The following is a 26,746-nucleotide window of genomic DNA, read 5'->3' as shown; positions in this document are numbered from 1 at the left end:
CGCCCCAGCTCCACTTCTAAAGAGAACACAATTAATTTTATGGTGGACCAAAAGCATAATATAAAACTTATGCTTATCTCCAGGAAGCGCAATAAAGATGTGCGTCTGTGCTCAAGAAAGCATGCCATGCAAGCTACTTTGCATTACGTATCACATGTGCAAAACGCACAGGGCAAAGGAGTACACTATTATATAGCATATACTTGTTTTCTACATTTATATGTTTTCTTTTTTATTAATTATCACGCACACGGACTGCTTATTTTAAACTAAATAGTCCTATTGCAGAGCTCTTCGCTAGCAGTACTACGGATTTTACTTGTAAATATAAAAAGCTCTTATGCGTAAAACATCAGTCTCTGCTGTAAAAATAAACAGATCACCGTGGCGTGTTCGCAATGCACAGCCATAGCTCTACTTAAAATGTATGTTATACCACAGGGTGTAGACATATGTTGTCGGGATGCCAAACATTTTTAAACACAATTGCAGGAGGTGAAAATACTATAGTTTAAATAACCAACCGGTGTGCAGCACCAATAGAGCCCGCGTTTCCCAGAGAGCCGAACCGGTTCCTCAGTTGCATGGCAGCGGTTTAAACTACATTTATGCTAAATCAGAAGGGATGTGGCGGCAACGATACCAAATCCAGTTTTAGCTACCTCTGTGCGCGTAGCTTTGTATCTGTGCACATCATACACAGTACAAAAAAGACATCATTCCGTGCTAACAAAACAAATATGTTTTAGGTAATGTAAATAGTGCTGATAAAAAGCACGGTTACAACTACGGGTGAAATTGGCAATAAGTAAACCTGCATAAAGACGCACACCGTTTAACAGTTAAAAACCTTACATTTTAAAGTGCAAATCTGTAATATACCATAGCTAGGAATGTAATAAACGTAAGTGCTGTTTGTTAGTTAGCTCCGTATATTACCTCACACATAAATGTTTAGCGCTGCTTGAATTGTAAAAATAACTCCTGTGCCTGCCCACTAAAATATGCTTGTTCTTAAAAAAAACATGCGATCCCAAGCAGCAGCTGCGCTGAATACGTGACACAACGAGTGTCTGCTTACACATTTAAAAGCGAGTAAGGCACTCGTCTTTCTTTTTTTTACCAAAAAGTCTATAAAACATCGGGATTGCTAACAAAATATCACACGGAGTAGCGCTGCACATTAATAATAATTTCGAGCACTTTGCTATTTAGATTGTAACAGCGCAGCCTCCTCGATCCTTTTCAATTAGCATCAGCTACAATAGTTATATTCAGGGGGTACAACACGTTTAAAAGCATATTGTCCTCAAAAAAACTCCTGATCCCAAGCAGCAAACATGCGAAATACGTCCGACACAGGTTACAAAGCATATAGAGCCCTCCTCTTTCTATAACTAAATTGCTTGTTTTTAAAAAAAACACATGATCCCAAGCAGCAGCCGCGCTGAATACGTGACACAACGAGTGTCTGCTTACAGATTTAAAGGCGAGTAAGACGTGTAAGGCTATAAAACATCGGGACAGCTAACAAAACCTCACGTGCTTAAACAAACAAGAACATCGCCAAAAGAAACAAGACGGAGGGAAGAGAGGGGAGGGGGGAGGAGAAATGCGACACGGCGGGAAGGGGCAGGCAGGATGACTCAGGGGAGGGGGCGGAGCGGGGCAGAGCGGCATGTGGGTGTGAAGAAGCCGGGCCTTTGAAGTGAAGCTAAGCTTCACTTCAAAGGTGTCGGAGGAATGCGGGCGGCTGTGCACGCGCTTTTAAGCTCAATGCACATGCGCATTGAGCTTAAAAGTCACGGGCACTGCAAGGAATCGCCACGATTCCTTGCAAGTTAGATAAAGAGTCGATGAGCCCCTATAGTCTCGCTTGCTCGATGCGCATGCGCATCGACAGGCGAGACCTAATAACTTGGGAGTACGCCTGGACCAAACACTGATTTTAAAAGACCATGTCAGTCAAGTCACGGGAACATGTTTCCGAATAATTGGTCTCTTACGGCGCATTTTCCCCTTCCTGCCAGACATCCACAGGAAAACGCTGGTACAGGCACTAGTACTCGGGCGGATAGACTATTGCAATGGTCTACTCATCTCCGCTAATCAAGAACAACTATGCAGACTGCAGGTGGTACAGAACACCGCTGCTAGACTCATCTTGAATGCCCCCCCGCACCCCGTCACGCCCCCTCCTTTCCCACCTTCACTGGCTTCCAGTGCAACAACGGGTCAATTTCAAACTTTGCTGCATAATGCATAAATGCATCTATGGGTCCGGTCCTAAATACTTAAAAGACATTTTTGCTCTCTACTCTCCTGGACGTGCTTTGCGCTCCAGCAACACTATGTTGATGCATGTACCTAAAGTCACCAGAGCGAGACAAGGTGGCCGAGCACCCTCCTTTAAAGGCCCCCTGCTGTGGAACTCCCTCCCACCACAACTGAGATACATCTCTAATCTACTCTCTTTTAGGAAAAAATTAAAAACATTCCTATTTACCCAAGATTAACTCACTTTACCCCTCTCTCTGCCACTCCCCTCAATAAGCATTCGACTCATACAGAAGCTACGCGCGGAGATACCCCTTCGGGGCTGATTCAGGCGCGCTACAAGAATATAAATAAATAAATAAATAAATAAAGCAGTAGCAAGACACATGCTGTTTCATTGTAGCTCACTATACCCAGTAATCTTCACCTTGTCCCATACCTATAATGACCACAGCGGCCTAATACATATACAATATCAAAAGAAAAGGTTGGTTGCAGATTGAAAACCATTTTAGCCCCAAGAGGTCAAGCACCATACGTATCAACTCAAAAATACATACAATTTTATATTGTTAGTATGTTTACCCATTTAATTTTAGAATGCAGTAGTCGCTGAATACATTGGTTGTTTAATTGTTGTTGCTTACTTACAAAAGCTTTATTCGAGGATTATACTCATAAAAGCACAGACATACATTTAAAATACATCGTTAAAAAATATTTCCTCATTAAATACAGTATTTTTTTTAAAAAAAGAATCATGGCGACATGGACAATTAATCATAGCAAAGAAGCAACATAAGACTTTGGTACGTAATTGCACAGAACCAAATAGAACACCCCAGTCGGTGTACTCTAGAGAAGGGCCCTCCGTCTGATAGACCATGCCCACCCCAGGTACTTAGCTGTTGCTAGGACTACAGGCATATGGGTGGAAGTGCAAATGATTCGTAAGGCCTCAAAACCCCTGGATGTCCCTAAATGTTTACAAACAGGGACTAACCAAACTTTTCTCGGGGTGGCATAAGCTTTACAAGAAAATAAAAAGTGGCCTATACTTTCATTTGGTGCACCGCAAGCTGGACCTACCTGTCAATGATCTCAATGGAAGAGCACCAGATCTTAACTGGAAAAAAAGCTTCCTGTCCACAGGGTTAGTTATACTGTCCCAATAGGGTTCCAAAACTGGATACAGTTTAGCTACCACAAAGCTCCCCGTCATGGAGTCGGATTTAGTTTTGTTCCAAACTCTTTCAGCAACCCGATCCCAATATAGATCTTTAATCGCTTTTTTGCTTGGAAAGAGTTCCCCGGTTGGATTATCCCATAAATTTGAGAGACCAAGATCGCCTAAGGCAGACCTGAGATTTTTTAGCCAAACTATCTTGTGAAAGGTATCAGCATTTATTATGGCCAAGAACCCCTCTGCATAGTGCCGGATCTCCGGAGTAGTCCAGAGGCGTCTCCAATAAAGAATCGGGCGCAACCTCGCCAGGTCACTAACTGCTCTTCTCCCTAGGTCAAGACCAAGGGGAATCAGTGGGGTACTCTGCGGGAGTCCTGTAATTCCCCTTAGAAACCTGTTCTCAGAGATCTGCAGGGGGAGGAGCTTCCCAAAACCCCACAGCTCTGCCCCATAAAGGGCAGACCCAAGAGCCTTGGCATCATATACTGCCAAAGTGGGTGTTATTGGTTTAGACTTGGATTTTTTGTGTTCCACCCGAAGTGCCCCCGAAATCTGTTGGTGCCTCAGGACCGCCATTTCTATGTGCTGGGACCATCTCGAGTCATTTGTTATCTGTATCCCGAGATAGGTAAATACAGTTACCACTTCTAGCAGACAGTTGTTCAATAATATTTTTGGCCTGGGTCTACGTTTTGGTGTAAACGCCATCAGCTTGGTCTTGCCCACATTGACTTCCAGGCCGTGCTCCCCGCAAAAAGAGTCAAAAATATTCAAGGCTCGCTGCAGGCCGCATGGAGTTTTGGATAGAATTAGCGTATCGTCGGCGAGCATTAGGATCGGAACCCTGAGGCCCGCCAACGATGGCACATCTACACTGGCGTCCAACATTCGAGCCACTATCCCATTTATGAATAATGAAAAAAGCAGGGGAGCCATTGCGCACCCTTGGCGCACTCCGCGATCGACCGGGAAGTCAGCAGAGGATTCGCCATTCGTGCCCCATTGAATTTTGGCGAAGTTGCTCTCATGCAACCTCATTATCAGGGTAAGTAGCTCTGCCGAAAGGCCCATTTCGCTCAGAACTGCCCAGAGTTTTCTCCTTGGGACCAGGTCGAAGGCAGCCCGCAGGTCGACAAAAGCAACATACAGGCTGCCTTCGCCAAGCACCACCGTCCCCCACTGTAGCAGAACAAAACGAAACACCTGGTCAACTGTACTGGTGGCCCGCCGAAAACCAGCCTGATAAGGGGACAAAGCATTGTTCTCGTCAACCCAATCCATCAATTTATTGACCACCATCTTGCCTACCACTTTTTGAACAGTGGCAATCAAGCTTATCGGCCTGTAGTTAACTGGAAGAGAGCGGTCCCCTTTTTTATATATGGGTATAATGATCGCTCCTCTCCATAATTCCGGGACGGCCGATCCCTTTGCAATGGCATTTCCCAAGAGGAATATATATCTAGCCCACCTAGCCTTATCATTAATGAAAACATCAGCTGGTACGCCGTCTATACCCGGGGCCCTTCCCCCGGGGACAGTGCATAGAGCATCTTCAATTTCTTTGAGGGTGAATAAATTCCCAGTAGAATATACAGCTGAGATTACTTCCACATGCTTGTACTGTGTAATCTCAGCATACTGGGGTTTAAAATGATCTACCCAGGCACCCTCTGGAACATTGTTACCGGGTTTGTCTGGGATTCCACCTCTACCCCACTTGACAATATTCCAGAATAACCTGGAATCCTTAGCCCCCGAGGCCTCCTTTAATTTGGCCCAATGTTGTTCGTCCCATGATTTTTTAGCTAGGGATAGGCTGGCCTTATAATGCCTTCTAGCGCCACTGATCACTACCCTATCCCTAGTCTGGATTGCTCTACCCAAACTTATCCTAGCTTCCCTGCACTGATGATTATACCACTTGGCTAGACTAGGTGGTTGTTTGCCATTGGTCTTACGGGGCCTCTGGAAGTGCGGTTTTATAAGGGAAAAGAGTCTATCGTGAATATTAGTTATTTCCCTAGACCCTGGGATTACTGGAGTTGCATCCTCCATAGCGGTGATTGCAATATCCACCTCAGAAGTTATAAATGCCATGGATTCCACATTAGCCAGTACACTTGGCCATTTCAATCTACGCATGTCGTTAGTTATATCCGGCAGCGGACCTTCAGTCAATTGAAGATTCCCTATTGTACCCGACCACCAGTTATTGGCCACACAGAAAGGATTGTGATCACTCTCCAATCTACCCTTTATTTCCATGTCGCAAACTAACTGCCACAAGTTCAGGCTACAAAGGACATAGTCTATCCGGCTTTGGCTACGACCATTGTCGAATGTACAGATGCCTCCCCTGTCACTCTTGGTTCTCCCATTTAGGGCTCTCAGTCCCTGTTCCAGGCAGATGGCATTCAATCGTATTATGTCGTTTGTCCACCGCCTAACCGGGGCCAGATCTAAAGTTGGGACGCCCCATTGCGTATCTTCCTCTCGCCCCAAGGGATCGTCAGAGACATCTAGGGGTTCAAAAGTCCTGTTTATGTCACCAGCAACTATAACTCTGTTGCCCAAGGATTGCTTTTCCAAAAGAGAGGACAGAGCCTCTAGGATAGGTGACTTCCCTCTATTGCTGCCCCTAACATAGACATTATAAACGTCTAGTCCTTCCCAATGGTCTGATACCATTCTTATCATTTGGATATCATTGCAACCCGATTCCACCACTTTGATCGTTACGAGTAGGCCTTGACGTATCCAAATTGTTAGACCACCCATAGGTCGACCCTTGTCGCCTTTGCTAGCCGGGGTTGAGAAGTTTAAGTAGCCAGGAAGGAATATAGGATCACAAGCCCATGTCTCTTGGAATAGGCATACATCAAAACTGTTGATGAAGTCTATCCAATTTTGGGATGCCAACTTGTTTCTTAGTCCCGCAATATTCCATGAGACCATCTTGCCTGCACTAGAACCATCTATGGAAGCTGATCCTACAGTGGGCGCCCCAGAATAACTAGTTAGATTCCTACATTCCCCATCTCATCTAAGTTTTTGTCCTCATTATTATACACAGCCTTCTGAATGCCAGCAGTGCTAGTTTCATTTAAAACCTCATTTTCTAGTACCCCAAGGGTTGATACAGACTCCCCACACATTGCCTTAAAATTCATACTTTCCCAATTAGACATAGTATAATCTAGGTTAGGTTCTTCATAGCCCATTCCCTGGATAATATTGCCATGTTGTCAATTAGCCCACCCCGGATCTGCCATCACTTCAAAGCGTTTAAAGGTTGCTACATTATAATGGTTTCCCTGCTGATATGGTACAGTGAAAGGGTCAAATCCCAGAGAGGGGAAGTTATGATAGCAACCCACGTCTGGGGTTATACCAAAATAAATACCTGGTGGTCTCGGGTAGAAAAAGGTTAGGTCGACTACACCAATTCCGGCACTGCTTGTGCCCGAGTTCTGCCTAGTAATTAAATGTGCTACCCAGGGATCTTTAAAGTTAACAACTATACAATCCCCCTCCAGGCACTTAGGGGTACAACCAACCCAACCTGTCCTTCTTACACCAATGATCAGCCCATCCACTCCCCTTGGCAGTGGTCTATTAGTCCGTAACCAGTGCATTGCCTTGTTTTTCAGCATCTGGAAGGATTCACTCTGCCCAGCCAATAATGGTGGTACGTTGGTGAGGATAGCGACAAAGGGGTAGGAGTCTGGGGGCAGATTCATAGGTGGTATCCTACGGGGGGCTCTAGTGAGGATTGTATCAGCCAGACTAGGGGCGAGAGCAGCAGGGCAGGTCATCGGGATTTGAAGTGAGGCGTGGGGATTTTTGGGTCCAGGGTTTCCGGTTTTAGATCTATCGTTAGTGGCCGTGATCACAATATCTGGGCGCTTTTTAAGTTGGGAAGTATTATCCCCTGAGTGGTCTAATGGGTGGGAAATAATCTTCGGGATTTGCCCTGAAAGACGAGGCCCCGATTTTGTAGTGATAACAACAGGGGGAGAAGGCTCAGTAGCAGGTACACTGCTTACCGGCCTACTAATTTTAGTAGGATTATTATTGTCCCCCGTCCTAGGGTGATTTTTAATTAGGGATTTGGTTGAGAAGAAGTTATCTAAGGTAGCCTGCTCAAAGCAATCTAATCGTTCGGCTAACCTTTTGACTCGTTCTTCGATGGGGGTCAGTAGAGACCTCATCAGCTTTTCCAGCTGTAGAAGCAAGGGTAAATCTAGGGATGAAATCTCAGCCGACCCTGGCTCCAAAGGATCGCTGGGGTTAGATGCAAAATTAACAGGGGTGGCTCTGTCCTTGACAACCTGATCCCCACCGGGACCAACCCCATTAGGCTTGCAATGAGTTCCCTGACCTACTACAAGTTTCCTAATTTTCTTAGGATGTTTAGAAAAACAGTTCTTAGTAGTAATAGTAGGCGAAGTAGGAGGCAAGGTGGTCAAGACAACAACCGAGGGAATGTTAGCGGTCTGAGGGTCTGGCTCTAGCTTGCCTTCCACCCCAGACAAACTAGGTGACTGGGAGGAGGCATGGGGTTTTTCTACTATCACTGGCAGTGTTATAGATGGTAAAGAGGGATCCGATGCCGGCAAAAGTGGCCGTTTCTCCAAAGGAAGCTTAAGGAGTTCGATGGATTGCCTGCGTTCGGCTCGTTTCTCAGCTAATGCAATTTCTTTGTCAATATCTTGAGTTGGCCGACTAAAATACTTATCTAGGGGACCCAAGATTGGTGGCCCTACCTTGGGCTGGAGGGGACTCTGTACAGGGGTAGTTGGGGGGGGGAAGGCATACTTAACAGACAATGATGCTTGAAAGGGGAATGAAAACAATGTAAACCAGGGCAGGACCTCTCGAGGCTCAGGAGCAGACTATAACAATGGACCGTAGGTTATACAAGACAAGAAGATAAAATGACTCGCTTGTTAAGATGATGTCCGTGTGGCAAGGAACAATGAAAGAGAGTGGGCCCAGCCCAGCCTCCTGCAGCCCCTGACGGCCACAGACGGTCCCGCCCTTGTCCCGGGCTTCTCCCGGGATGCTCCCGCGCAGCGGCAGTAGCTTCTGATCTTATAGGATATGGTCCGCGCAGGGGGCGGGACTAGAAGGGAGAGCGGGCCATGTGTTGCCAATTGGCCCAGCAGGAACTCCTGGGAAATGGAGTCCCCGCACTCGCTCGCAGCCCTGCTGCACTGCCCCTGTATTTCCCCTGTTACAGCGTCCTCCACAGGTCAGCAGCAACTTCCCCTGATACTTATTCCACGCTGCGGGACCCGCGAAGCGAAGCGGGTTCTGCGAGTTGAGGGTTTGGTCGGGAAGGAAGCAAAAGGAACAGCCCAGCAAAACAATCCAGGGTAGGCAACACCACGCAGGGCAGAGTCACGATGCAGGAGGTTGTTGTTGCATCTGTGCAATACTTATGAACAATTGGAAATTATCATTTACAGTGGAATGTGTTTTTAATTGGCTTTAGACATTTACAGGAGGTTGTTGTTGCATCTGTGCAATACTTATGAACAATTGGAAATTATCATTTACAGTGGAATGTGTTTTTAATTGGCTTTAGACATTTAAATATTTCTTTCTGCAAGAGTTTGGCAGTGTTTTTTGCTAAGCACTTCTGTCATGATGTCCCATTCACTTAATACTCCAAGCTACATTTGTGTGTCATTGGCATCTTGGTGGTCTACCATTGTCAATTATTGCTCCAGTAGGCTCCATTTATATAGTAAAAAGAACTCAGACGTGAATTGATTCTTGGAAGATTGTCTGTGGCAACTTCACTGGGAAGGATTTGGAGTATACAATTTTGACCAGCTCAGGGCAGTGTCCTAGAAATAAAATCTATTCAAGGACTCTGCTTGTGAGGCTCATATTGGTCTTCAGAGTGTTGACTAGTTTCCTATGGCCGGCTACATCCAGCACTCCCTAGAGTTCAAGTAGAATCAGTAGAGATGCATCTTAATTATCAGTGTTGCATCCAATTCGCAAGCTTTACAAGTAATTCCACTAAATCTTATGGTCAGAAATAAAGTTTAACTGGAAGGAGATAAGGTTTTCAGTTGTGTTTGCTAGGTAGGCAAGTCTTTTGATAGTGTAGTAAGTTGCTGAAATCCAGTATGTGTAACAGTGTGGGACATATATCTGCTAGTATGAATCAGATTAGGGTGATCATGCTGAAATCAGTCTGTCATAATAGTGGGCATTGACTCCGAGATTGGTTGCTCTCAAGGATGGTATTTTTTTCTAATTTCTGTTATCAAATTTTATGGAGTGCTGGTTAGGACAGTTTTGCTATTATTCTAATTTGCTGGTACTCCGATACTCTGTTTATCTACTTACCAAGGACACAAGTCTGAATCTGCTTTTCCAGACTAGAACTTGTGACATGCAAATCACAGGGAGATGTTTGCACTGAATGCTTATTTAGCCATATGGTGTTTTTTTAGTTAAACAACTGTGTTTGTTTAAGATTCGTGTGGGTGGTTAGTGAACGGAGGTGGGAGTTTCATTTCTAATTTATGTATGTGATCAGAAGAATTAGATAATCGGGACAAGACCCCTGTGTGGGGTCGCCAGTGAGCTGTGTGCGTTAGTTTCTTGCAGTTTCTACTTTTTGGGGACTGGGCAGACTTTAACACTAATGGCGCCCAGTGCAACTATCTTTTTTGGCGCCACCCTCCCCCTACTTCCTCCCTCACCCCATTAACCCTCTGTGCTACTTTATAGCAAGTCAAAACTGCCACTACACATAACTCATATCTTTCGCTCTAGCAGGGACATTAATCACAAGAGTTATCTTGACATTTTTATTGCTGCCTGAAAGCTGGACATACATGAAACTCTACGGCAGGTGCTTTTAAATAGTGAGTTATTGGTCAACTCAGGGCCTCCTCTAGGTCAGCACCCAGTGAGTCTGCACCAGTTGCACACCGTAAAGCCAGCTCTCATTCAGGAATTCAGCTACGCTGCTTTTTCTCGTATACCGCATTAAAATAAAGGAGTTTTTCAAAATACTTAGTACTTTTAGGCAGTGCTTAAATTGTTAGCAAATCGGCCCAGTGGCCAAACTTTTCTAAAAAGTGTGGTGACACTTCAGAATATTAGGGTTGCCGAGTACCAGTACTGTCTAGAAGACTTTATTTTACCTCATACCTTTATCATCTACCAATATACTATCCCTGCCCCATATATTGCACTGTCGTAGGTTCTTTTTCATCTCTGCTTTCTCCCTTTGCCACCTTTTTCCATCTTTCTACTCTTTCTTTTGCTGGTTTTCTCTCTCTTGTTCTAAGTCAAAGTCCAGGTCCCCCAAAAAAGTGTCAGTGGGCCCCACCTGAAACCACCGCTCGAATTAAGCACTGCTTCTGAGACATGTATGCACCATAAGAGTTTTAACTTCTACTGTATTAGAATGTGAGTCTTTTCTTTAGAAATGCATTTTGATGTGTTAGATTGTGTGCTAATGGCTTCATTCTCTTTACCAACAGATGATCTAGAGTCTGCCTCTCGCGGCCAGATTCTCAACCCAAAAGTGATATCAAGCACTCGAATGCTTGAACATGAAGTTAAGACCACCCAAGGGGAGAAGGTTACAATGAGTGTTGCAATGGGTCCAACCAATCAATCTTTTCTTGATTCCGACAACATGTTACCTCTGTCTGATGAAGAGATGGCCTCTGGACTCTATGGTAAATCATGTTCTGACCTGAAGCTTAAAGATTAACAAGATTTGAGATATCTGATTCTACATAGACATTATACTACCAATGCATACACGGTTATATGTAATGGAGATAAATGTAGTGGTCTTAAAAATCTGGCATGGATCCGGCCCTCCAAGACAGACTTTAGAGAACCCTGGTCTATACAGTCAATAACAACTGTGCTATTGATACGTTGCATCTTTTGTCACCCCAGCTTTCGATCATCCATCAACTAGTCCTGCTATTCTTACCTCCTGTTTATGGAAACATTTAATCTGATTTGATATAGTGCAGACATTCCCTGCCATAATCTGATTATTTCTGTCATGATGATGGCCAATCTTGGACACTTTGGGCATTCTTAATGATAATCTGGCTAGCTCTGGCATAATAATGACCCATCCATTAAAATATTGTGGGCAGTCTTGGCAAGGTTCCAGCTGCCCTTGGCATTATGGTGTTTATACTTCACATATTGATGCCTTTTTTGGAATAAGTGCGACTGTCCATTTCCTCATGATGTTACTGGCATAGGGGTGGCCGTCCTTGACGTATTGTGAGAATTCTGGCATCATTGGGGAAAAACCATCATATACTTTAGGACACCCCTTGTATTAGATGCTAACAGTAAATAAGCATGCAAGGAAGAATCTGTTTGTCTGAGTGCTTGTTGAAAAGTGTGGAAATGTACCTTTTTAGGGGTACACTGGTGCAGGGTCACCCTCTCGTCCACGGGTTCCAAAGACTAACAAAAAGAGATCGGCACTGGAGTTGAAATAAAATAACAAGTTTACTAATCACTCATGAGTGGGACCACATCCACACAGCACTCTCAAGTGTTACAGGAGGTAGTACACTGAATTCACAAACCATCGTCCCTTTTATACCTTTTCGATGCAATGTAATCATGTGAACAGAAATGGAAAGAACAAGTTTAGAAATAGCTAGCAGCAAACAAGTGCAAATGGATGACTACCTGGTCAGCAAAGTGGGAGGGGGAGCAGGAATGCTTATGGCAGCAGTAAATGGTCAACAGTTAACACCTGAGACCAGGTGCACTGGCAGCTACAAACCCCCAGCACATACATTGCTTAGCCTTGTCAGGAGGTTAACTAAAATAGATAACACAAGCAGAGTGAAAAGACGAGCAGCAGAGGACAGAAGAATTACGAAGGAAACAAAATGGACACCACGGCCAAAACGGCTATAGCTCATGCTAAGTAAAATATTACACGTTTCCACAAAAGGACCAATATGTATTTACTTATAATTTAAATCTATTTTTTAGGAGGACAGAATTACAGTTGTTCATGTATATGGCAAGCTCTTGCTTAGAGAATTCGCTCATTCATTCAAAATGAAAGTGTTTATTTTTTGGTAAAACGTTTAACTTCAGAAACAGGCAAGCCGAGGTTTCTAATAGAAATCATTGCATTTCTACAACATATTTATAGCTGATGCTTGATGAATAAACCGTGGCAAGTTTGGGAGGCTTGCTGCTGGTTTTGGTACCTTGGTGTCTGAGGTCACTTCTGCTATAATTATTATTTCATTATTTGTTACATTTCATCATGTGTGTTGATAAAGGTTTCTATTACGTTATCTTTAATAATCTTTATTCAGCAAACAATGCCATAAAGGTTCACAGCAATAAAAACATCAAAATCATTGAAGTCGTCAATAAAAAAAAAACTAGTTACAAACATTTCATACATAGCATATAGCATGTAAACATTTACAGCTATAAAATGATCTCTTCGAAAAGAAATACCTACAACCAGTCAGCTAAAAAGTCCAAATTCATATTGGGGAATTAAGCTGCTCATTAAAATTAAATCCACTGAATTACACTATAAGATTTAGCCGTTAATTATCCACTTGGCCAATAATAAATGACCAGCGCATCAATTTATGGTCCTGCAGTACAAAGTTCATACCACTGCACTTTTCTGTCTAGATCTCCACTTACCCATCAAAAAACGAGACTGCAAATACAATCTGACGTGCTGTATTAGATCTAATCTACATTATGCGGCAAACTGGCAATATCCATTTCTTCCTAAGCACATGATAGTGATGGCAAAAAATAAAATATGATCAGTGTATTCCTTTACCTGGGGGCAAAAGGATAAGTCGTATCATGATCAGTGGAGGATTGTTGCCATTTGGCATTGAAGGTAAGCAGTGCAAAAGTCCAAATACGAAATTTAATGTACACATTTTTTCCTAGTGGGGGCTCAATAGCTTCCTAATACTCTTTAAGAGAGTAAACATCTTTAAACTCTAGGAAGGCTAGAGTCAGAGTGCCCACCCTCCTGCTCCTACACATTTCTCCATCTATATACCTCCAATAGATACCCTTAAATACAGTCATCAGCACTTTGATGGAAGTTTCTGCGTTTGCCCACAGTTGTTCACTCCCAAGCTCGATCTGACAAGTTTTAATGTACCCAAACCAGGGGATCCTAGAAGCTCCTGGATGCCTTCGTGGCTCCTCCAGTCCCATCTGCTATGGCACCAACTCCACATGATTCAAAGCCTCCACTACAGCAATGGCCACAATGTGGATGATTGGTATATGCCCAAGATCCAACCACCGGAGTGGGGTACTAGAATAAAGCCGACTAGTCATGGATCGTAGAAAATGATTCTCCACCAATTCCAAATCAGTAACGTTTCCGGGCCCAGAGTTCTAACATATAATGATACCCCCACCGCCCCCCAAATGTTTGGAGATTATAAACTGGCATGGCTGGGGATTGAGGTCGAAAACTGATACCCTGAGAGCCCCTCGTTATACCTCCTGCATAGTGCTCTAGCTTAAGCTTACTCTTTTGGTGCGGATCAACCAAAATGCCCCATAAGAGTGAACCTCAAGTATTCAAAGGTGCAAACTCTCTCCAGGGGGACATTATTGAGGGACGGATGTGGGCAGGTTGTGTGGCAAAGATTCAAAACCATGTAGTTGGTATTTTGGACGTTGATCTCGAGCTCTCCCTGCCATCAGAAATCACCGAACTGGTTCAACAGATTTTGAATGCCTATAGGGGATTTGGTCACCAGTAGGGTATCGTCCACAAACAGGAGGGCCGGGACATTCCTGTTCGCTTAACTCTGGGCATCATTATTACATGCCTCTAAATGGGCCACCAGGTCATTGATGTAGAGTAGGGACAAGGTTGGGGCAAGAACACAACCCTTCCTTAATCCCCATGTAACCGGGATGGGTGTTGATAGTTCCCCGAGGGTGCCATACCGAACTTGTGCATAATTCTTCTGGTGCTACCTACTGATAACATCAACAAGGTATTTTGGGGCGCCCAGGTAACGTATCTCCAATAAATAAGTTGTAATTGAAATACTTGGTCAATAGTGCTGGTCCCTGCCCTGAACCCTGCTTGTAGAGGAGTTAGTAAACCCACATCCTTCATCCACTCATTCAGCCTGTACAGCAATATCCAACTAAAAAGTTTCTGCAGGCTATCAATGAGGCTGACTGGCCGATAGTTGGATGGTAGGGACCTTGAGCCTTTCATTTAGAGTGCTATAATCTCGGCCCCTGCCCATGTCCGAGGAGTTGGCAGCCCTTCTAGGATGTGGTTGAAGTACATGGCAAAGTAGGCGCCCCAGATTTCCTTGTTAGTTTTAAACAGGTGGTCCATATCGATTTGGTGGTGGGACCCTTTCTGTAATCAAGGCAGGCAAAAGTGATCAATCCATGATACAGCAGACATTTTAGCATTCAAAGGAGCAGCAGGTTCCGAATGCCTACCAGCCAGTATTTGCCAAAAGAGATGATAATCTTTCTCTTTTACTGACTTGAACAGTGCTTGCCATTTGGCGAACTCAAATTTGCGCTTAGCCTGGGTTATTGTGACTTTGTAACAAGGCCTCGCTTCCTTGATTAAAGCTCCATTGCCACTCTTAATTTTACCCATAAGAGTTCTCCGAGCTAACCTACATGGGGCTGTTTTGGCCTTCCTAGGGAAAGACCTAGATTCTACCATAAAAGAGCTCCTTTAGGGAATAGAACATTGTATTGTGGATTGTACTGAGGTCACCCCGTGTGGCAGCTACCGGAGAAACCCCCTTCTCCAGCAGGAACACTGCTTCCCGGGTGGTGGTAATAATCTCATAAATCTGCTTCTGGATGGCCAGGATTGCGACAGTAACACTCCACCTCAACCTATGGTGGTTACTTGAGGGTGCACGCCTCCTATCAAATGGTTCATTAGTGTGTGATGACCTATTAAATCCCAGTGGGCACAAGGTGAGGTTCAGGGCATTATGGTTACTATCCTACTGCTGGGTCACCTTCATGTCAACTACTTGGGGGCATAACCTTGAATCATCAGTATTGAATCAATTCGACTTGAGCCCCCTGTTGATTGAAAGTATCCCTCTCCTCCTTGTCTGATGGTGTTCTCTCATTACATGCTCTCAGCCCATTATTACAAAGCTTCGACTGACCACATTCTAATTGGTGGAAGAGAGAGTAGGTACTGCCAATATTTTGTCCACTTCTCCACTATTGAAACCATCACCCGTATCAATAGGTTCAAAACAACAGTTGAAATCTCTGCCACTATTCTGAATGTACCGGGTGAAAGAGATAATAAGTGGGCATTAATTGCATCAATAATGGCTAAGTTTGCCTTATGACCTTTGTTCCTACAATACACAAATAAACACAGTAAGACCCCAGTGGAGAACTTCAAAATAACACATAATACATCGGGGGAACCAAAATCAACATTTTAGATGAACGGGCAACTGTGGTTTTAATCCAAGTCGGCAGACCCCATGACGGCCGGTCCCCTTCCACATGTATGCTGGTTGGTCTTGGATCGAAATTGGGGAACAGTCCAAGTCTCCTTGAACATACAAATGTCAAATTGGTCCACAAATTGAACCAGTCGGGGCAAGAGAGTTTGTTCACTAGACCTGCGACGTTCCCGGATACACATGTATTATTCCCTACTACGGTGGAAATGGTACTACCATGAGGTGTACTATTACATTATCACTGCTGCGGTCTGAGGTGTCCCTCCTCACCAAGCCTCCTTAAAGAATGTTGAACTTACCCATGCCAATGTGAGACCGGCAATTATGCCCCACCACATTTAAAGTTCATTCATCTTATTGTAGCCCACACCACCCTCAGTTTGCATAAAGTGCACAATCTACTTATCACAGAGGGTGCTCAACTCGCACTGGCTATCCAATTCGGATACAAATTAGGAGGCTGAGAGTATTATATAACTGGATCATGTGGATGGACTGCCTTGTGCCTGCCTGACCCTTTGGCCATCTAGCCTTCTGACAGCAATTGAAAATGGTGTTCTCCAAGAATGCAGCCATTTTGCGGCACAAGCGAACAGTGAGGATCTCATTGCCCTGAGGCAAATTTTGTAGTAGTAATGGACCTTTGTATAAGTGCCCTGTGATAAAACATTTTGATTTTAGGGAATACATGTTTATTTTGGGCGTTTCAGTCACAGCACGTAACTCTGGGATAAGAAAATCATGAAAATTAGGTAATCGTTACTTCACCCTAAATCTCCATAAAATTACTCTTCATATTTTAAACATGTATTGAAATCCTTTTACTCATCAGTGTTCATCTACTCACCTAGAGGTCTACCAGTCCACCTAGTCTCAGAGTCCTCCTTCTGTGCCATTAGCAGACATCCCACGTTTTGTGTGATGTTGGGACACTGGAGCAATGAAAGGACCAGCCTATCTCTTTACACCTGACGGGCATGAAGGGAAGTCAAGAAGCTGGAGCAAAGTGGCTGAGGCCTAAACAAGATCAACAAAGATATGAAAAGAGAAGACTATGGTGCACGCTACACGCACCGTCACCCACGCCCCCACTACCAGCTGCCTGGACTAGGGAAACTCCCTCTATGTGGGCATCACCTCACAACTACTGAGCAGAGTTTAATCAATCAATCAATCAATCATGCCATTTGTATAGTGCACTACTCACCCGGGAGGGTCTCAAGGCGCTTGGGGGTAGGGGTATGCTACTGCTCGAACAGCCAGGTCTTGAGTTGTTGCCTGAAGGCGAGATGGTCCTGGGTCAGCCGAAGGTGGATGGGGAGGGAGTTCCAAGTCTTGGCAGCCAGGTAAGAGAAGGATCTTTCTCCGGCGGTGGCTCTTCGGATGCGTGGTACGGCTGCGAGGGCGAGGCTGGTGGACCGTAGCTGGCGGGTGGGCGTGTAGAAGGTCAGGCGGTCGTTGAGGTACTTGGGGCCCAGGTCGTGGAGAGACTTGTGTGCGTGGGTGAGGAGCCGGAACGTGATCCTCTTGTCGACGGGGAGCCAGTGCAGGTTCCTCAGGTGGCTGGAGATGTGGCTGCGTCGGGGGACATCCAGGATGAGTCGGGCGGAGGCGTTCTGGATGCGCTGGAGTCTTTTCTGTAGCTTGGCTGTGGTTCCGGCGGAGAGGGCGTTTCCGTAGTCCAGTCGGCTGGTGACGAGTGCCTGGGTGACAGTCTTCCTGGTCTTGGTCGGGATCCAGCGGAAGATCTTGCGAAGCATACGCAGGGTGTTGAAGCACGATGAGGAGACGGCGTTGACTTGTCTGGTCATCGAGAGGGAGGGGTCCAGGATGAAGCCCAGGTTGCGTGCGTGGTCGGTTGGCTTGGGTGCGGTGCCCAGGGCTGGGGGCCACCAGGAGTCGTCCCAGGCGGAGGGCGAAGATCCCAGGATGAGGACTTCCGTCTTGTCCGAGTTCAGTTTCAGGCGGCTGTCCTTCATCCACTCGGCGACGACTTTCATCCCTTCGTGTAGGCAGGTTCTGGCGGTGTCGAGGTCTCTGGTGAGGGAGAGGATCAGCTGGGTGTCGTCGGCGTAAGAGATGATGTTGAGGTTGTGCTGGCGTGCGATGGATGCGAGAGGTTTCATGTAGATGTTGAAGAGGGTGGGGCTGAGTGAAGATCCTTGCGGGACGCCGCAGATGACTTTGGTGGCCTCGGAGCGAAACGGGGGGAGGCGGACTCTTTGTGTTCTTCCGGCGACGAACGAGATGATCCACTCCAGTACTTTCTCTTGGATACCGATGTTGCTGAGGCGCTGGACTAGGGTGCGGTGGCAGACCGTGTCGAACGCAGCGGAGAGGTCCAGGAGGATGAGGGCCACTGTTTCCCCCTTGTCGAGCAGGGTCCGGATGTCGTCGGTGGCTGCGATGAGGGCGGTCTCGGTGCTGTGGTTGGCTCTGAAGCCGGACTGCGAGGGGTCGAGGGATCCGTTCGTCTCGAGGAAGGTGGTCAGCTGTCTGTTGACTATCTTCTCGATTTACTTAGCAGGAAAAGGGAGGAGCGAGATGGGGCGGAAGTTTTTTAGATCGGTGGGGTCCGCTGTAGGTTTCTTCAGGAGGGCGCTGATCTCAGCGTGCTTCCAGCTCTCCGGGAAGGTGGCGGTGTTGAAGGAGGCGTTGATGATGTTCCGGAGTTGGGGTGCGATGGTGGAGTCGGCCTTGTTGAAGACGTGGTGTGGGCAGGGGTCGGTCGGTGATCCGGAGTGGATGGTGTTCATCGTGCGGGCTGTGTCTTCGGTGGTCACCGTGGTCCAGGTGCGAAGGGTGGCGGTGGGGGGGCGTTGGTTCGACGGTTGGGTGCGTGGGTGGGGCGCCGAAGCTGTTGTGGATGTCGGCGATCTTGCGGTGGAAGAACAAGGCGAGGGAGTCGCAGAGGTCTTGTGACGGAGTGATGTCGTTGGTGCCGGTGCTGGGGTTGGGGAACTCCTTGACGATAGTGAAGAGCTCTTTGCTGTCGTGGGCGTTGTTGTCCAGTCGTTCCTTCAGGGATTTCTTCTTGGTGGTGCGGATGAGCTGGTGATGCTTGCGGGTAGCGTGTTTGAGGGCGGTCATGTTGTCGGTGGTCCGGTCGAGGAGCCAGGCTTTCTCGAGGGTGCGGCAGGTCTTCTTGGAGTCCTTGAGGTCGTCGGTGAACCAGGATGCCTTCTTGCTTCTGGGTCTGCTGGGAGGGTTCTTTAGTGGCGCGAGGTCGTCGGCGCAGGCGGTCAGCCACTGTGTGAAGTTGCGGGCTGCTTCGTTGGGGGTCCGTTGTGTTGGCGGGTGGGCTCTGGCTGAGGGAGGTGGTGAGCTGGTCTGCGGTGATCTTGCTCCAATTCCTGTGAGGTACCTGTTGCGGGTGGTGGTGGGTCGTGGATCTTTTGAAGCTGAAGTGGACGCAGCTGTGGTCGGTCCAGTGGAGTCCGGTGGCGTGGCTGAAGGTGATGTACTTGCTGGAAGAGAAGACGGGATCAAGCGTGTGGCCGGCGTAGTGGGTGGGGGTGTTGACCAGTTGCTTGAGTCCGAGGTTGGCGAGGTTTTCAAGTAGGGCGGTGGTGTTGCGGTACTTGTGGTTCTACAGGTGGAAGTTGAGGTCCCCGAGGAGGATGTAGTCAGTGGAGGGGAGGGCGTGCGGGCTGATGAAGTCTGTGATGTCTTCGCTGAATTGTGTGCGTGGTCCCGGGGGTCTGTAGACGAGGGTGCCTCTGAGGGTCGTCTTAGGGTCGGTGTGAATCTGGAAGTGGAGATGTTCGGCTGCGGCGAAGGAGTCGTTGGCGTCGGTCGTGATACGGATGGTGTTCCTGTGGACGATGGCGATGCCACCTCCGGTCTGGTTGATGCGGTCCCTCCTGATGATCTTGTACCCGTCCGGGATGGCGATGGCGATGTCGGGTGCAGAGGAGGCGTTCATCCAGGTTTCCGTGAGGAAGGCGACGTCCGGTGATGTAGCATCGAGGAGGTTCCAGAGTTCCACGGCGTGTCTGTGGACGGAGCGGGTGTTGATCAGGATGCACTTGAGGTGGTTGCTGCTGGTGTTTGTCTTGGCGGGTGCGGGGCAGGTTCGGAGGCAGGTGAACTTGCAGGTGCAGCAGGTGAAGGGTCCGTGGGTGCGTCTCGGGGTGGCTCGGCAGCAGGCGTGGGTCCGGCCGGCATTGAGTGCGTTGAGAGTGGCGGCGTCGTAGGTCAGTCGGGTCGTCTTGCCTCGGCGGGGAGGGCCAGGGGTCCTGGCGCTGGGCGCGGATGGGCGCAGACGGGCTTACCTTTGGCGCACCTTCGGCGCTCAACCGGTGCTCCCGCTGCGCGCTTCTGCTGCGCAGTCGCTCTGGGGGCGTCATAAGTAAGGAGCCGGGAGGGAGGAGCAGCTGGGTGGCGGGAGCGGGGCGGCGAATGGAATCACAGGGGGGCGGGGCCGTAGGGAGGCAGCGGCGGGAAATTCCAAGAAGCAGCGGGAAATTCCAAGAAGCAGCGGGAAATTCCCAGGAGCTGCGGGAAATTCCCAGGAGCAGCGGGAAGCGAGCGAAGGAATCTGCAGGCAGGAGGCGGCAAAGGCAGGCAGGAGCGGCAGCAGTGAGTGGGGCGACCAAGCCCTGTGGAGGGCTGAGCCGTCACACTCTGTGGTCCCCTTAAGTAAGGAGCCGGGAGGGAGGAGCAGCTGGGTGGCGGGAGCGTGGCGGCGAATGGACTCACAGGGGGGCGGGGCCGCAGGGAGGCAGCGGCAGGAAATTCCAAGAAGCAGCGGGCAGCGGGAAATTCCCAGGAGCAGCGGGCAGCGAGCGAAGGAATCTGCAGGCAGGAGGCGGCAAAGGCAGGCAGGAGCGGCAGCAGTGAGTGGGGCGACCAAGCCCTGTGGAGGGCTGGGCGGTCACACTCTGTGGTCCCCTTAAGTAAGGAGGCGAGAGGGAGGAGCAGCTGGGTGGCGGGAGCGGGGCGGCGAATGGAATCACAGGGGGGCGGGGCCGCAGGGAGTCAGCGGCGGGAAATTCCAAGAAGCAGCGGGCAGCAGGAAATTCCTAGGAGCAGCGGGAAATTCCCAGGAGCAGCGGGCAGCGAGCGAAGGAATCTGCAGGCAGGAGGTGGCAAAGGCAGGCAGGAGCGGCAGCAATGAGTGGGGCGACCAAGCCCTGTGGAGGGCTGAGCGGTACCAAAACGGTACAGTAAGGCTCATCCTCGACCTCCTGGGAAAAGCCCACATCACCCCTCACCTCCGAGCGCTTTACTGGATCACTGTACAAAAAGGGGCCTGTTCAAACTGCTGACCCATGTCTACAGGGCCCTGCACAACAAAGGACCAGCCTACCTCAACCACAGACTGAACTTCCACGAACCCGGCAGAAGACTAAGCTCCGCTTCCCTCTCCCAGATGACCCGCTTCTACTAAAGCAGAAGCGGTGGCCGCGCCTTCCCCAACCTTGCCGCCAACATCTGGAATGGTCTCCTACTCCACCTCCGGGCTGCACCCACCCTACAGAAGTTCAGAGATGGCATAAAAACCTGGATGTTCATCTGACAACTCCCAGCAGCAGCTTCCTCCCATCGCCTGGATACCATCACGACTGATAAGCAGCGCTCTACAAATCATTGGTTGATTGATTGATTGGTGTTTCTCCCCCACTTTGTTTATCATCAGGTTGATCCTTTTATGCTACAGATGCTCTTATCTGAACACTGTTATTGGGAGTGCCTTCGCGTGCTGTTCCTTCAAAGGTAGAATGACAGTTGTTTCCTCGGCAGCACGTCTCAAACTACAGCTTGGCTCTGCACCAGAGTCTTCTGCACCTAATGGCAGGTAGCTGTGGTGAAGGTGTGAAATTTGTTTCAAACTTGGCCTCAGTGACATCTTCTTCAGCTGCAGGACTCTTTTCATAGGAGCAAGTTTGAGGCTGTGGTATTGGGTTAATCCTGAAACATCCCATAAGGTCCTGCAGACTTTAACAGTCCCCTCTGCTGTTCGTAGCCTTTTCTCACCAAGTACCGAAAGAAATGTTGTAAAAAGAAAATGAAAGTAGGTTGTTTGTTGAACTGTGTGGTGTGTGGTTACGGTACTAGAACAAACAATCTGATATTGGTCTATTGTATATACCTGTTTACTAAATTGTTTAGGTCATTGGGAAATGTGTGCAGCTTTTGAATAGGATAATAGGATTATACAATAGGTGCTCCAAGTATGTGCTTTCATATCATCTAATGTTAATGTATTCTCTCCAGTAAAAGGTAACCGGAGTGCATTAAAATCTATTATGAAAAAGAAAGATGACAAGAAGGGGTCAAGCAACACTAAGAAAAATCTTCAGTTCGTTGGCATTAATGGAGGGTAAGGCATAGCAAATTTTCACACTCTCTTGCGGGACTAGTCTTTCAATATTCCCTTTTTTGTTTGATCAGTGTATTTCCTTTCATTGCTTTTTTGCTCCCTTTCGCCCAGCTTTCTATTCATTCTCTACTCTCTGGCTCTCCATATAATTTCACACTTAATTTACGTTTCACAAGTTCATTCCTCTTATTTAATTTTTGCTTCCACTCCAGTTCACTTCTGCGTAATGTTTGTGTTTTCCCAAGCTAGTGAAAAATCTGTCATAGGTAGTCCGAGTGGTTCATTCATACCATTGTGGGGACTAGAATCGTACAGTATTCTTGATCAAAAGTTTTGTTTGCTTGAATCTATGGTGGAATCAAGCAAGTGGAATATGTTTCTACTCATTGGCAAATCAGTGTGGCGTCCAAAGCACTTCACGGCTTCAAGAGGTTGAATTTGGACATTATGGCTACTTCAGAACTTATAATCAGGTTACTTGTCCTATAAAGTTGTTCCAGGTGTTGAGGTAGAATGCCTGCTTGTAACAGAATTGACCAAAATCTATGGTAATAAACTGTACTCTACTTACATTATAAAAAGCATTGGCAAAGCCAAGAGGTCTAGTTGCAACCCCCACCTTTTTTTCTTATCCAGTGCTTGTTTTGTTTTTCCATGCAACATATGATAAATGTTGGCTAAAAGCAAAAATATTTTTGGGCCTCAAAGTACACCTCTACATAGCAGTTCTTTTCCTGAACTGAGCTACTTTGCATGTGGATGAGTGAACTTGTGACAAAGAGCAGAGAATGCTGTCACTCGCAGCAAAGTCGCCAGTGGCAGAAGTGGGCTTATTCACTTGCCCATACTGTATGCTATAGTGGGCAGTAGAAATATGTGAATGACTCAACAGATCAATGAAATAAGTAGGCTGGCTAATATCCCTTATTTTTAAGTATATTAGCTATATATAATTTTAGTAATATCAAAAAGGTCTTAGCTAATGCTAGCCATATTAATACATTCCGTGCTTCTTATGCCATTGGTATGGAGATCAATTTACAATATAATATTATCTTAAAGTACTTCTGTAGGAAAATACCTAAAGTAACCAGTAGGGATGAATTGTTGAGTTTGCGCCCTACTGACAGCCCCAGAGCCACTTCCACCACATGTCATATGCCATGCTCCCAGCCTCCAGTCTCTTCCACATTTCTCCATCGTTCGCTTCACCATAATGGGGATGGAGAATAATGTCAAACTTTCTCAAAACTAAATGTTGAGAAATACACTGGAAGGCTACCACATGGAAACCTGTACATCATTGACACTAGTGTGGCCAATGACCTCTTTTCTGGATATCGGCATACTGTTATTGATGACTCTACATTCTCACTAAGTTGATGTGGGTCCTTGCATTGTTTGATGCTTTTGTGTTTGTTTTGCTTGTTGATGTTTATACTCCGTTGGGCGTGTCTGTGTTCCATCAAGTGTCCATAAATGCTTTTTATTGAAGCTAACAGATAAACTGAAGCATTACTTGCTTTAATTCGATTGTTCGTAGAATTAATGGGGGTGATGTTTGCTGTGCATTTTTATTAAATATTTCATTTTTTTCAAGGTATGAGACCACATCCAGTGATGATTCAAGTTCGGATGAGAGCACCTCCACAGAATCTGATGAGTGCCAGAGGGCAAAAGGTTTTCATGGTGAAGTGATAGAGCTACAAAAGGGTTTGTTAAGTGGAGCAGATGGTGTTCACATAGAAAGTTTTTCATCAACTCTAGTGGAAACTAAAGTGCATATGGACGAGAAAGAACCAGAGAAGGTGGAAATCAGAGAAAGGTAGGTTGTAATGCTACTTATAGAGTTAATACTCCACTTTTGGCATTTTTTAATTGCTTTGAATTAGGTGGTATTATACCTACTTTTATGGTACTCATTTTACCTCCAAGGTATTCAAACTCGGACCGGCAGATGTCTGTAATGAGCATTGATTTGCTGAACCATTTTACCAGCATTAGTAAAATGGTGTTAAAAAAAACATTGAAACTAAGTTATGGTTGAGGTATACACTTTGAATTTATTAGGCAAACCATGTTACTGTTTATTAGTAATGATGAATATGCAATATTTTCTCATTTCGATGGGCTAATTAATATTTCTTTGTAGTGGCTGCTATTCCTGGTTTTTAGCTATCCATAAAGAGCAGGGAATCCAGTGCCCTAATTCTCTGTATGACTACTCTGTGGCTCATATACTACATACAGTAGAAAAGACCGAGTTTAAATTGGGTTGTCTTCTATGCTGTCCTCTAGCTTGTTTTGGTGTAACATTAACCTTATATTTTTTTTTTGTTTCACTATTTTGCTATCCCAAAATTATACTTAAAAAAAAACCTAACAATGTCATGATCTTCACACTTACAAAATACACAGAGTTTACGTTAATATATTGATTTTAAATACATGTCCTTGTTTGATGTTTCTGCTCTTGTAAATATAATGTTCCTTTCCAATTTGATGCCTTAGATCTATGAAAAGTTATTGATTCTGTCTGCAAAAAAGGTTTAGACCGGGTTATTATTCAGTCAGCTTTATTTTATTTGGCGTTAGGAGTGGCACATGTTTTTCTTTGTTTAAGTTTGGTATTCTAAATGCTGTATTAAATGGTCATTGGTCAATATCTGCAGTAGATGAAAGAGGGTTGTTGAGTTTAAAACAAGAACAAAATATCACACTACCATTTTAGTTTAGAAAATGAATCAGCGAACTGTTTGGTGCGGTGGCACCATTTGGTCTTTTTGATTAAGGTTCATGCTTAGCAGTGCTGTAGTTAATGATAACTTATGTGTTAGCAGCCTAAAGAACTTATGTGTTAGCAGCTTAAAGGTATTAATTGCATCTAAGCTTTCAGTAAGTGTGCTTAGGTACAGACTGTTAATTCAAAGCCTGAAGCTCATTATTTGTATAAAGTAAGTACGAGGTAGAATGTCCAGCGAAAAGAACGCTCTATTCCCAGCAAAGCAGGCTTTAGTTTTTTGAAGATAAGCTACTGCAGCACCATTAATCAAGAGTGTGCACGTGCATGTTTTACCAAGCTTTAATTTAACCTTTAATTTCATTCATGCTAGGGTAGGGTCATTATCCTGTCCCAGTACTTATAATTCGCTTTCATATAAATCTTTTAAAGGTTTTCTTTACAAAAATGTTTTAAAAAACATGTTTTTGCCCAAAGAACCTTGAAAGCTTACCTCTGGTTCTTTCTATGCAATCTTCACATTCGTTGTTTGACTTTAGTTATCGTCTTACACTAGGTAGATAGATACAGATCTTCATTTGGTTTAAAACCATTAAAGCAAACAGTACAGTACATTATATACATCATTAGATCACTTTCAATACAATCATTACATATAAAAAACATCTATATATTAAAAGGATCGATTAACCAACCCATATTTGGGTTCCAAATAATTTACGGACATATGGCCAGGAACAAGCACGCTTTTTTATGGGCATAGACCTAGAGTAACAGGGCAATAGCAGCAGAAGTGTAAAGTGCAAAATATATAGTACCATTTTTGCCACCCCATGTGCGTGGCTATGGCAGTGTCTTCGGGCCTGTATCCTATGTCATACAGTAACTATCAGTTCTCTCATAGGGCATTTCCCTTGATAGTCTTAAGCACTGAATAGTCCCGCCCATGTGCAGGGACACTGGATCACTTCTTCAATATATATCTTCTTAAGTGTAGATTTACGCCTTTCTTCAGGATGCCTGCAAAGACACTTAAGAAAGAGACAGAGTATGCCCTACAAACATAGGCTACAATACTTGAATTCTTCATCATGAAGTTAAAAAAGGGCCAGACCAAAGTATTTGTGTATAACTTCAAGATATTTTGGCTAACAGCATAAATCTCCCTCACAAGCCATTTTTAGGTCGAGCTGACGTTAGCATTCATGCGAAGCATGAATGCTGTCAGCTCGACAACTAATGTGATCCGTTTTTAGGAGAGTGGACACCAAAGTGTTACGAGCGTTTTCAGTGCCGGATTTCACCTCGGGATCGCGCAGCATTGTCTGCAGTGGCAGTGTCAGTTTCGCTTTTTTATTACTTTCGTTTTTCCCGAGGCTGGCTGAGGCTGGCTTGGAATGAACAGGCTTGCCCCCGCGCATGCGCAGAGTAACTCACAGCCCTTGTTTATATTTGTTTTAGTTCCGTGATGCTCCGATCTTTGCCCCTTCCGAGTGGAGCTTCCGAGTGGAGCTTCCGAGTGGAGCTTCAGAGTGGAGCTTCAGAGTGCAGAGTGGAGCTTCAGAGTGGAGCTTCAGAGTGGAGCTTCAGAGTGGAGCTTCAGAGTGGAGCTTCAGAGTGGAGCTTCAGAGTGGAGCTTCAGAGTGCAGAGTGGAGCTTCAGAGTGGAGCTTCAGAGTGGAGCTTCAGAGTGGAGCTTCA

The 26,746-nt window shown here is 46.0% G+C and overlaps 1 protein-coding gene across 7 annotated transcripts in view; it reads left to right on the top strand.

Annotated features, from left to right (window-relative positions):
• Positions 1 to 26,746, top strand: part of KANK1 (KN motif and ankyrin repeat domains 1) — an 835,542-nt gene that overhangs the window by 712,847 nt on the left and 95,949 nt on the right. For all 7 annotated transcript variants that reach the window (XM_078675726.1, XM_078675725.1, XM_078675727.1 and 4 more), the window contains 3 exons: positions 10,981 to 11,181; positions 22,201 to 22,306; positions 23,907 to 24,131. In XM_078675726.1, coding sequence (XP_078531852.1) covers positions 10,981 to 11,181; positions 22,201 to 22,306; positions 23,907 to 24,131 — 532 coding nt within the window. The remainder of the gene's footprint in view (positions 1 to 10,980; positions 11,182 to 22,200; positions 22,307 to 23,906; positions 24,132 to 26,746) is intronic.

The sequence above is a fragment of the Lissotriton helveticus genome, chromosome 2_1, assembly GCF_964261635.1.
Source record: "Lissotriton helveticus chromosome 2_1, aLisHel1.1, whole genome shotgun sequence".
Taxonomy (NCBI): Eukaryota; Metazoa; Chordata; class Amphibia; order Caudata; family Salamandridae; genus Lissotriton; species Lissotriton helveticus.
Note: the sequence above shows the minus strand (reverse complement) of the source record. Positions and strands in the feature narration are given on the sequence as shown.